The sequence below is a fragment of the Ranitomeya imitator genome, chromosome 1 (genome assembly GCF_032444005.1).
Source record: "Ranitomeya imitator isolate aRanImi1 chromosome 1, aRanImi1.pri, whole genome shotgun sequence".
Taxonomy (NCBI): domain Eukaryota; kingdom Metazoa; phylum Chordata; class Amphibia; order Anura; family Dendrobatidae; genus Ranitomeya; species Ranitomeya imitator.
Genome location: NC_091282.1, coordinates 1249257844 through 1249270640, shown reverse-complemented (window position 1 = coordinate 1249270640; position 12797 = coordinate 1249257844). Strand labels below are relative to the sequence as shown.

Below are 12797 nucleotides of genomic sequence, written 5' to 3'. Positions count from 1 at the left end.
TGTGAAGTAACAGAGTTTGTTTGTACTAATTTGCTTCGCCGCCTTGCTTAGCAGCAGGTTCTTTCCTGCACGGTGGATCCCGGGTTGCGAATGCACCTATCTCCCTTAATAAGTATATTTGGTGCGTTCCGCCAACCCTAACACATACTACATACATACTGTAGATACTACATACATACTACATATATACATACTACATGCATACTATATTCTACATACATACAACATACATACAACATACATACTGCATACGACATACATACAACATACATGCTATATGCATACAACATACAACATACATACAACATACTACATATATACTACATACATACTACATACAAACAACATACCACATACATACTACATACATACAACATACATACATACAACATACTACATACATACTGCATACAACATACATACAACATAAATGATATATACATACTACATACAACATACATACAACATACTACATACATACTACATACAAACAACATACTACATATATACAAAATACATACAACATACTACATACATACAACATACATACTACATACCGTACATACTACATACAATGGAACAAACACCACACCCAGAGAATGAACCAAAGAAAGAGAGAGAGATACCAGCACGGAGTTCGAATAGGTGTATCTTTATTGAGGCAGTAGCAAATCAAATCACAGAAAATAAAACAATATAAAAATATTTAAATACATTTTTTAATATTACAAAATTATATAAGGAAAAGGTGTAGCACGAGACAACCACCAAGGTACCAAATAATTCATGTACAAAAAAAGACCTGATATAATATATATTAAACAATGTGTCCGGAATTTAAAAAAGATAAAAAATGGTAAAAAACGATCCTGGGATCATTTTTTACCATTTTTTATCTTTTTTAAATTCTGCCCTGGTACTAACCGGGAACCTTCCTTCCTTAGAATCAGCCTTCCAGGACCTTGCGGTGACGTCGCGGTGACGTCGCGGCTTGTGATTGGCCGCGCGGCCGCCCATGTGACCGCTCATGCGGCCAATCACAAGCCGCGACGTCACCCGCGACGTCACCGAAGGTCCTGGAAGGGCTGATTCTTAGGAAGGAAGGCTGCCGGAAAGAAGCAGGGCGCGTCCGAGGGTGAGTATATACCTAATAGGAATACCTAATAGGAATATACTCACCCTCGGACGCGCCCTGCTTCTTTCCGGCAGCCTTCCTTCCTAAGAATCAGCCCTTCCAGGACCTTCGGAGACGTCGCGGGTGACGTCGCGGCTTGTGATTGGCCGCGCGAGCGGTCACATGGGCGGCCGCGTGGCCAATCACAAGCCGCGACGTCACCGCGACGTCACCGCAGGGTCCTGGAAGGCTAATTCTAAGGAAGGAAGGTTCCCGGTTAGTACCAGGGCGCGTCATAGGGTAAGTATTGCGATATTTTTTATTTCAATTCTTTATTTTACACTTAAATCTGAATTCCGATACCAATTCCCGATATCTTAAACATATCGGGAATCGGTATCGGAATTCCGATTCTAGATTCAAAAGATTGCCGACTTAATGGCCGACCCCACACTGGGGTCGGGTCGGGTTTCATGAAACCCGACCTTGCCAAAAGTCGGCGACTTTTGAAAAATTTCGACCCGTTTCGCTCAACCCTAATATTTACCATACTTCAGCGCCTGCAAAAAACTTAAAATAATAAACCGTATACTATAACGAGTGTCCCACGACGATCTCCCCTATAGAACATGGACATCGGGTGATGTCACTGCGCTATAGGACCCTCAGTGACACACTGACAGGAGATAATGGCTCCTGCAGTGCATCACTGAGAGTTTACTATAGTTCAGAGTCTCACTTTATGGCAATTGCTGCATGGGAAATTTCTCACACAGCAATGCCAAAAGTGAGACTAGGGACTATTTTTTTACAGCGGCGGCGGAATACAGTGCGGAAGGATACCTTCCTACTGTCAATGTATTCCTGGAGCCCCTAGAGAGCGGTCGCATCAGCTGATGCTGCCGTTCTCATCGGGAGATCGTCGTGGGACACTCGTGGATTTCTGCGGATCAGGGAGTATATAGTTTGTTTGTTATTTTCATATTTATTACAGAGGACACTGGCTTCGGGGAACAAAGTGAGAAGTGATGGTGAGTATGTATCTATGTTATATGTACTGTATGTCTATATGTATGTATTGTATGCAATGTATGAATGCATTGTATGTAGTATGTATGTAGTATGTATGTAGTTTTTATGTATGTATGTTGTATGTATGTTGTATGTATGTTGTATGTATGTAGTATGTATGTAGTATGTAGGTAGTATGTATGTATGTTGTATGTATGTAGTATGTTGTATGTATGTTGTATGTATAATAATAATAATAATAATAATAATAATCTTTATTTATATAGCACCAACATATTCTGCAGCAATTTACAGTTTAACAGCTTCAAACACAACAGTCATAAGTAACAATGTTAACAATACAATAATTAATGCAACACAAGATGACCCTGCTCGTGAGAGCTTACAATCTACAATGAGGTGGGGAAATAAAAAAGCACAGGTGTGTATTTACAATGATGTATTTACAATGATGGTCCAGCCATCTTCAGGGAGTGGGGGAAAGATGGAAGTAGTGAATGGGCTACACACAAACAGAATAACTGATTAGGGAACATGATAGGCCGCTCTGAACAAATGTGTTTTGAGGGAGCGCCTAAAACTATGCAAATTGTGGATGGTCCTAATTTCTTGGGGTAGAGCATTCCAGAGGATTGGCGCAGCACGGGAGAAGTCTTGTAGTCGGGAGTGGGAGGTACGGATTAATGCAGAGGTTAGTTGAAAGTCATTTGCAGAGCGAAGAGGTCGGTTAGGCCGATAGACAGAAATGAGGGAGGAGATGTAAGGGGGTGCTGCACTGTGAAGAGCTTTATGGGTGAGAACAAGTACTTTGAATTGTATCCTGTAATGAATGGGTAGCCAGTGTAATGACTGGTGAAGAGCGGATGCATCTGAGTAACGATTAGCCAGATGGACGACCCTGGCTGCTGCATTAAGGATTGACTGGAGAGGAGAAAGTCGAGTGAGGGGGAGGCCAATTAATAGAGCGTTGCAGTAGTTCAGGCGGGAGTGGATCAGGGGGACAGTGAGGGTTTTTGTTGTTTCTATGGTGAGAAAAGGGCAGATTCTAGAGATGTTCTTTAGGTGTAAGCGGCATGAGCGGGCAAGAGATTGTATATGGGATGTGAAGGAGAGATCGGAGTCAAACATATCACCCAGACAGCGCGCCTGCTGCCGGGGTGTTATTATGGTGTCACCCACAGAGAGGGAAATGTCAGGTTTAGGGAGGTTAGTAGATGGTGGGAGCAGAAGAAGTTCAGTTTTGGAGAGGTTGAGTTTCAGATAGAGAGCGGACATGATGTCAGAGACTGCGGACAGGCAGTCAGTGGCGTTCTGTAGTACAGCAGGAGTAAGGCCAGGGGATGATGTATATAGTTGTGTGTCATTGGCATAAAGATGGTACTGAAAGCCAAATATGCTGATGGTCTGTCCAATTGGGGCTGTGTAGATGGAGAAGAGAAGGGGGCCAAGGACTGAGCCCTGAGGTACCCCGACAGTGAGAGGAAGAGAAGATGAAGTGGAGCCAAAGAAGAGAACACTGAAGGAAAGGTCAGAAAGATAGGAGGAGAACTGTTGTGAATTCTGTTGTCGAGCTCCCTCCTGTGGTCGTGAATGGTACTTCGGCGAGTTCTGTCTATGGGCTCCCTCTGGTGGCTATGAGTGAAGCTGCGGCTTCTGAGGTTCCTTACACAGGTGACTTGGTTTATCCTTTGGTTGGCTGCTTTAATTAACTCCTCTCAGATCATTACTCCATGCCAGCTGTCAATGTTTTTTGCATTTGTTCAGTTCGCTCCTGGATCTCTCTGGTGACCTGCCTTCTCCTGCAGAAGCTAAGTTCCTGATAGACATTATTTGTTCACTGTTTTCTTGTCCAGTTGGTTATCATGATTTTGTCTTGCTAGCTGGAAGCTCTGGGATGCAGAGTGGTCCCTCCGCACCGTGAGTCGGTGCGGAGGTCTTTTTTGCACACTCTGCGTGGTCTTTTGTAGGTTTTTGTGCTGATCGCAAAGTTACCTTTCCTATCCTCTGTCTATTTAGTAAGTCTGGCCTCCCTTTGCTGAAACTAGTTTCATTTCTGCGTTAGTGACTTTCATCTTTACTCACAGTCGATATATGTGGGCGGCTTCCTTTACCTTTGGGGAATTTCTCTGAGGCAAGGTAGGCTTTATTTTCTATCTCTAGGGCTAGATAGTTCTTAGGCTGTGACGAGGCGCCTAGGTCTGGTCAGGAGCGCTCCACGGCTATTTCTAGTGTGTGTGATAGGATTAGGGCTTGCGGTCAGCAGAGTTCCCACATCCCAGAGCTCGTCCTGTACGAGGTTTAACTATCAGGTCATTCCAGGTGCTCCTAACCACCAGGTCATAACAGAGAACCAGGAGAGAGCAGTGTCCTTAATGCCAAGTGACTGGAGTCTAGAGAGTAAGAAAGGGTGGTCAACAGTGTCGAAAGCTGCAGAAAGATCGAGAAGAATGAGCAGAGAGTGGTCACCATTACATTTTGCTGTCAGCAGGTCGTTGGTCACTTTGATGAGTGCAGTTTCTGTCGAGTGTAGGGGGCAGAAGCCGAACTGTGAAGGGTCTAGGAGGGAGTGAATGGAGAGGTAACGGCTAAGGCGGGAGTAGACTAGGCGCTCCAAGAGTTTAGAGATGAAGGGGAGATTGGGGACCGGTCTGTAGTTGTTTGTGCAGGATGGGTCGAGGGTGGGTTTCTTTAGTGACGGAGTAATGATAGAGTGTTTGATGGAGGATGGGAAAATGCCAGAGGAGAGTGAGAGATTAAAGATTGTAGTTAGGTGAGTAGTGACGACTGGAGAGAGAGACTGGAGGAGATGAGAGGGAATGGGGTCGGTAGAGCATGTGGTCGGACGAGATGAAGAGAGGAACCTGGTGACTTCTTCTTCTGTGATGAGATCAAAATGTGTGTATGTAGTATGTATGTTGTATGTATGTGGTATGTTGTATGTATGTAGCATGTATGTAGTGTGTTGTATGTATGTATGTAATATATAGCATGTTGTATGTATGTATGTTGTATGTATGTAGTATGTAGTATGTTGTATGTATGAATGTAGTATGCATGTAGTATGTTGTATGCATGTTGTATGTATGTATGCTGTATGTATGTTGTATGTATGTAGTATGTGTTTTGTATGTATGGGGTATGTTGTATGTATGTTTCATGTACGTACTGTATGTAGTATGTACTGTATGTAGTATTTTGAATGTATGTTGTATGTATGTAGTATGTTGTATGTATGTTTGTAGTATGAATGTAGTATGTTGTATGTATGTATGTAGTATATAGTATGTTGTATGTATGTTGTATGTATGTTGTATGTATGTAGTATGTATGTAGTATATAGTATGTTGTATGTATGTTGCATGTATGTATGTAGTATGTATGTAGTATGCATGTAGTATTTTGTATGTATGTTGTATGTATGTATGTTGTATGTAGTATGTATGTAATATGTATGTAATATGTTGTATGGAGTATGTATGTTTGTTTGTTTGTTTTTTTACATTCAACACATTAGCTGGATGATGGGACTACTACTGTCCCATCATTGGCTAATGTGTCAATCACTGCCATTGTAGCAGGCATAGCCCGATGGGACTTGTAGTCCCATCGGACGATGCCTGCACACAAACACAAAGACCCCCGAGAGGCCCGCAAAGACCCCCGAGAGGCCCGTACAGACCCCCGGCAGCCCGCAGAGACCCTCGGCAGGCTGCACAGACCCCGAGAGGCCTGTACAGACCCCCGGCAGACTACACAGACCCCCGGCAGGCCGCACAGACCCTGAGAGGCCCGTGCAGACCGCCGGCAGGCCGCACAGACGCCCGGCAGGCCGCACAGACCCCCGAGAGGCCCGTACAGACCCCCAACAGGCTGCACAGACCCCGGGCAGGCCGCACAGACCCCTGAGAGGCCTGTACAGACCCCTGCCAGGCCCGCACAGACACCTGGCAGCCTGCACAGACCCCCGAGAGGCCCGTACAGACCCATGGCAGGTCCGCACAGCCCCCCCACGGTCCCACACATACATTTAGTCTCCGCCCATGCACTGCCCACACTCTTCCCCCCCCGGAACAGGATGTGCAAGGAAAGAAAGGGCTTATTTTCATTCCGATATTTGTGTCCCATTGACTTTCATTGGTTTCCGGTATCGGTTTCGGCGATATCCGATATTTTTTGGATATCGGCTGATCCAATCTGATCCCAATATTTCCCGATATTGGAAGGTATCGCCCAACACTAATAATAAGTTTTAAATAGGTTATATGTCTCTGTATAATGAGTCTGACATGGTGAGAGAGAGTTGGCCAGAGATTCTGCCAAACACACCTAAAGGACAAGAGACATCACTGCTGCCAATTCATCATGGCACCATTACGAGGGACACGGATCTATCATTCTACAGGAAATAAACTAGAGGCTTTCGGCTCCAGTTGGAAGAAAGCAGATCTTTTCTAGACCATGGATACGTTTGGAGAAAGCCAGTATTAGGACCCGCTGGTCACCTGAGGTCCATGGAGATGGTCAGATAAGCCAGGTTGTGACTCTTGTGTCAACTGGCTTTGGACCTTGTATGGACTCAATGGACTGTCATCTTCCTATGCTTGTCATTACCTCCTCTCTCTGTGTGTACCACAGGTGGGGTAGCTGACCCTGGAAGCTCTACTGCAACATCTGTCATTATCTTGATGGGTCAGCAAAGGGTGAGACTCTGTAATGTGTACCATCTTGGGGAATTTTGAATATGTGTTATCTGCCTGTTTTCCGTGTCAATAAAGAATTGTCACACTGTTTTACCCTCATCCTTTACCCTCAGCCTGTGTTGTCTGAGTAGCATTATGCCCACTTTATAAGGAGAACAGGTCTTGGGTGGGACGATCTCTCGTCCATGTGGTTTCAGTTGCAGACCTGGGGAACTTGCTGACTCCCCATATAATGTGCTTACTTTACGAAGCAATTTCTTTGTCATAGACTCTATTTAAGGTGACTAAATTTCTTCTTTTAGAAAATATGATTAAGAGATTTTTATTATAAAGTGTAAATAAAATAAGTATATATACAGTGGGGGAAATAAGTATTTGATCTGTTGCTGATTTTGGAAGTTTGCCCACTGACAAAGACATGAATAGTCTATAATTTTAAGGGTAGGTTAATTTTAATATTGTAAGATAGAATATCAAAAATAAAATCCTGAAAATCTCATTGTATAAATTCTAGAAATGTATTTGCATTTTGCAGTGAGAAACATGTATTTGATCCCCTACCAACCATTAAGAGTTCTGTCTCCTACAGACCAGTTAGACGCTTCTAATCAGCTCATTACTTGCATTAAAGACAGCTGTCTTACATAGTCTCCTTTATAAAAAAAAACAACTCCTGTCCACAGACTCAATTAATCAGTGAGACTCTAACCCCTACAACTTGGACAAGACCAAAGAGTTTTATAAGGAAGACAGGGTCAAGATCGTTGACCTGCACAAAGCTGGAAAGGGCTACAAAACCATAAGTAATACTCTGGGTGAGATGCAGAAAACTGTTGGTGTAATAGTAAGAAAATGGAAGAAATACAAAATGACTGTCAATCGTCATAGATCTGGGGCACCATGCAAAATCTCACCCTGTGGGGTATCCTTGATCATGAGGAAGGTGAGAGATCAGCCTAAATCTACATGGGGGGAACTTGTTAATGATCTCAAGGCAGCTGGGACAAGATTCACCAAGAAAACCATTGAAAACACTTTACGCCATAAAGTTTTAAAATCCTAAAGTGTCCACAAGGTCCCCCGCTCAAGATGGCACATGTGCAGGCCCGTCTGAAGCTTGTCAATGAACACCTGGATGATTCTGTTAGTGATTGGGAGAAAGTGCTGTCTTCAGATGAGACAAAAACTGAGGTCTTTGGCATTAACACATCTCACCATGTTTGGAGGAAGAGAAATGCTGCCTTCGAGCCAAAGAACACCGTCCCCACTGTCAATCATAGAGGTGGAAGCATTATGTTTTGGTGGTTATCTGCTAAGGGCACAGGACTATGTCACCACATCAATGGGACAATGGATTGAGCCATGTACCATAAAATTCTGAGTAACAACCTCCTTCCCTCTGCCAGGACATTAAAAATGGGTCATGGCTGTGTCTTCCAGCAAGACAATGGCCCAAAACATACATGACAACAAAGGAGTGACTCAAAAAGAAGTACATTAAGGTCATGGAGTGGTCTAGCCAGTGTCCAGACCTTAATCCCATAGAAAACGTATGGAGGGAGCTGAAGCTCCGAGTTGCCAAGCGATGATTTATAGATTATCTGCAGAGAGTGTGGACCAAAATTCTTCCTGACATGTGCTCAACCCTCATCATCAACTACAAAAAACGTCTGACTTAATACTAAATGTTAAGTCTTGTTTGCTAGATGGATCAAATGCTTATTTCTCACTGCGAAATGCAAATAAAATTTATATAAATTATACAATGTGATTTTCTGGATTTTATTTTTGACATTCTATCTCTCAATGTTAAAATTAACCTACCCTTAAAATTATTGACTGTTCATGATTTTATAAGTGGGCAAACTTACAAAATCAGCAAGGGATCAAATACTTATATATATGTAAACAACTTGAAATTTGTCCAGACTAATTAAGAAAAGCATTTAATACTGTACGTCTTGAAGCAAAAGGGTTAAATTACCTGTAACATGTATTTAGAATTGAAATATCTTGGCATATGAAGAAGGCCTTCATGTAGAGCGTGAGCCATGGCATAGACAGCGGTATATACGTGATAGGTGGTTCTGAATGTTTCAGTGTAATAATGATTGCTGCCAATTTCTTGTAATTTTACAGTTTTGTTGCAATATTTAAGTTTGTGTGGATACTTTTCTGCAGCCAACATTTTTAGGATGGGGTTTGAAGGTTTACACCTCAGATATACAATCAGGATATGTTCAAGTATAGGATCATTCGGACGATTTTCAAGACTAATATCTTCTAAAAATGTTTTTAGTTGTGGGATCTTTGCATTTGGTGCTGAAAATATGAGGCTGCCATCACATGATGCTTTATGTTTTACTGATGAAAGAATGTGAATATTTGACCCCGCTGGTATAATCAGAGTCTTCACCTTTCCTGAAATGCTTTGCTCCTCAATAAATCGTACAGTGAGAAATGAAATTGTGCCACAAAGTACAACAATGTTTGAGGTTGATTTTTGAAATATCCTTCTTCTCCTTTCATTGCTGTTTTTTTCATTTGTGAGATCATCAGTTTTCATTTTTAGAATAAATTCAATGCAAATATCATAAACTGCTGCCTGTTTCATTAACTTCTGACTTTGTGTGTAACCTCCATCATCATCGGAGGCAAGAACGCCAATCCATGTCCAATCAAAATGTTTGAGAAGTTTAATTATTGCCAGAAATTGAGTTTCATCACTAGGAAGAGTTTGGAAAAAGGATGGATACATCTGCTTATTGGATAAAAGAGGATTTGTGGCACCATAGCTGATCTAGAGAAAACAATATGCGTTACACCAAAAAAAAAGCAACATCAATATCAACTTTATGGCAGTCAGAACCCCAAAGTCTTCATACAAAGTTAATATTGTCAGTCACAATCTAAAGATTCCTGGATTTGTCAGTGTAGTCCTGTGGAACAGAATATGTGTATAAAACACTTAAAATCTTAAAAAAAACACAAAAAATAAACTGGTGTGAGTCATTCCAAAAAATGTAGAATAAAGTTTAAATTAGGATTCATGAAGAGCATAGAGTTGGAGAGCCAACTTAGAAGTAAGAAAAAGCAATACTGATTTACTATACATTCAGTAATCCAAACATAATCATGAAAGCATACATAACATTTAGATCCCAAATTAGTTGAATTTTTAATGGCTAAGCTTTTTTTCACCTGTGTTGTACAATTTCAGCATCATAACCTCAGAAAGATGGTATTTCCATCTCGCGGTTCACTTTTTTCATAGAGTGGTTTAGAAACAGCAAGGTTTGACTGTATTGTAGATGTTCTAAAACTAATTTTATCATGTAATATTTTCATTTTTAAACAGTCCCTTTCTCCTCAACTCTAGAAAACTGCTATTGGGGCATTTTTCAGCTCTCATTGGTAAATTTGGCATTTTTTAACAAGGGTATTTGTTGTGAATTCTGCTCTTGGGCTCCCTCCGGTGGTTATGAGTGGTAGTGCTGCTGTCTTTGGATCGCAGCATTTATCAGGTGTGTCCACTTATTGCAATTTGGACTGGGCTATTTAGTCTTACTTGATCCTTTAGTCAGTGCCAGTTGTCCATTGTTTTCGGAGGATTCACATCCATACCTGGTCTCTCCTGTTTTGCTATTCATTTCAACAAAGATAAGTTCTGGCTTTGTTTTTGCTGTCCACCTGCTGTGGGCCTTATAGTTCAGTGCATTTTCATGTTTTGTCTTGTCCAGCTTGTCTGGAGATGCAGATATACCCTCCATGTCTTTAGTCAGATGTGGAGACTTGTATTTTCTGTGGTGGATATTTTCTAGTGTTAGTACTCTGTCCTATTCTTTCTTTTTAGCTAGAAAGGCCTCCTTTGCTAAATCCTGATTTCAGTCTGTGTATGTCATTTCCCTCTCCTCTCACAGTCAATATTTGTGGGGGGCTGTCCATCCTTTGGGGATTTTCTCTGAGGCAAGATAGTTTTCCCATTTCTATCTTTAGGGGAAGTTAGTCCTTTGGCTGTGTCGAGGTGTCTAGGGAGTGTTAGGTACATCCCACGGCTACTTCTAGTCGCGGTGCTAAGTTCAGGGTCTGCGGTCAGTACAGGTACCACCTTCTCCAGAGTACGTCTCATGCTGCTCCTAGGCCACCAGATCATAACAGGTATTGCTATGACAGACCCAATGCCTCTTATTCTGAAGGTACACATCTAGGGTTGTTGTATCAATGTTGCTATCTTCCTTTGGCAGGAAGTCTATCTCTGAACTTGAATCCTTCATGCATAGTTTGAACGCAAGCAGATTAAATCTGTTTTCCCCTTTCAGAATACTGTTGGGTTTAACCTTTTGAAAACTTGCTTTCCTTGGGTCCAGTGTAGGGTTTCCTTCTCTGCCCCGATTTATAGTGCTTGTTTGGATCGCTGTTGTAACGTGCCATGCCAGAGTTAATAACAGGGCTCTGTGCCTCTCCTTTTGCAAGACATAACAAGCTACAGAGCTCAATCATTGGCTGCATGTCACGCACAATGTAGGACAGACTAAGTGGCAATGCAAAGGGATAAGGGGAAGGGGGGCCCAACACTAGGGAAGAGGGGAGTGGAGACCCCTAGGCAGATCTAACGTCACCCTGTCTGTCCTAAGAGACCCTAAATATGTTCCACACCAATCGCCGAGCAGAATACCTAGTTCCTGTCAGACCCTAGTGGTAAGGGAAGGAAGGGGTGTTGCTGGTTAAACCGCACTAGCCCTAAAGACGGCTAGGATACCCAAATCAAAGGGAAACTTAGCTTGAGTAGACTCAGAGAGAAACACTGCCATCCTTCAAACTCCAAAGAGGAATCTAGCTGACTGCTGCAGCTCCAAGTCTCAACAGAGATGTGCAAAAAGAAAATAACACTCACAACACCCAAGAGGAAGTTGGGAGTTATAAACACCCACATCCAGGTAACACCATTAAGGCCAGGGGAGGTGGCCATTAGTCTGCAAGGCAAACCGCTGAGAACTTCTGCAGCCAGATGCACTGCGGCTATTTGCAGCCTCTGACACACCCGTGACACTGCAGTGCCATCAACTTGACTGCAGACCAACAACAAAGAGAGTTGATCTATAATTTACACTGGATATGATTAGTAATACTCAGATGGTTTGCTTTTTTGTCTACTGAAGCCTATATCTAAACATTACTTGAAATGAAACACTTATGTTTCAATCTAAAACATAAAGGCAGAATTTTCAATTTAGGTTATTTTTAGGGACTCTATAGTGATGGGGTCTGTTCCGCACTACTGGCGCAGAGCAAATGTGGTGCCAATATTCAAAACGGGCTCTAAAATTGAACCTGGAAATTATAGGCCAGTAAGTCTAACCTCTATTGTTGGTAAAATATTTGAAGGGTGTCTGAGGGATGTTATTCTGGATTATCTCAATGAGAATAACTGTTTAACTCCATATCAGCATGAGTTTATGAGAAATTGCTCCTGTCAAACCAATCTAATCAGTTTTTATGAAGAGGTAAGCTATAGGCTGGACCACGGTGAGTCATTGGACGTGGTATATCTCGATTTTTCCAAAGCGTTTGATACCGTGCCGCACAAGAGGTTGGTACACAAAATGAGAATGCTTGGTCTGGGGGAAAATGTGTGTAAATGGGTTAGTAACTGGCTTAGTGATAGAAAGCAGAGGGTGGTTATAAATGGTATAGTCTCTAACTGGGTTGCTGTGACCAGTGGGGTACCGCAGGGGTCAGTATTGGACCTGTTCTCTTCAACATATTCATGAATGATCTGGTAGAAGGTTTACACGGTAAAATATCGATATTTGCAGATGATACAAAATTATGTAAAGCAGTTAATACAAGAGAAGATAGTATTCTGTGTTGTGAATTCTGTGGTCAAGCTCCCTCCTGTGGTCATGAGTGGTACTTCGGCTGGTTCTGTCTATGAGCTTCCGCTGGTATAT

The 12797-nt window shown here is 42.3% G+C and overlaps 1 protein-coding gene across 1 annotated transcript in view; it reads right to left on the bottom strand.

Moving 5' to 3' along the window:
- LOC138657463 (vomeronasal type-2 receptor 26-like) overlaps positions 1-12797 on the bottom strand; it is an 80930-nt gene that overhangs the window by 39485 nt on the left and 28648 nt on the right. The window contains exon 3 of the mRNA XM_069745262.1: positions 8831-9646. Within this exon, the coding sequence (XP_069601363.1) occupies positions 8831-9646 (816 nt within the window). The remainder of the gene's footprint in view (positions 1-8830; positions 9647-12797) is intronic.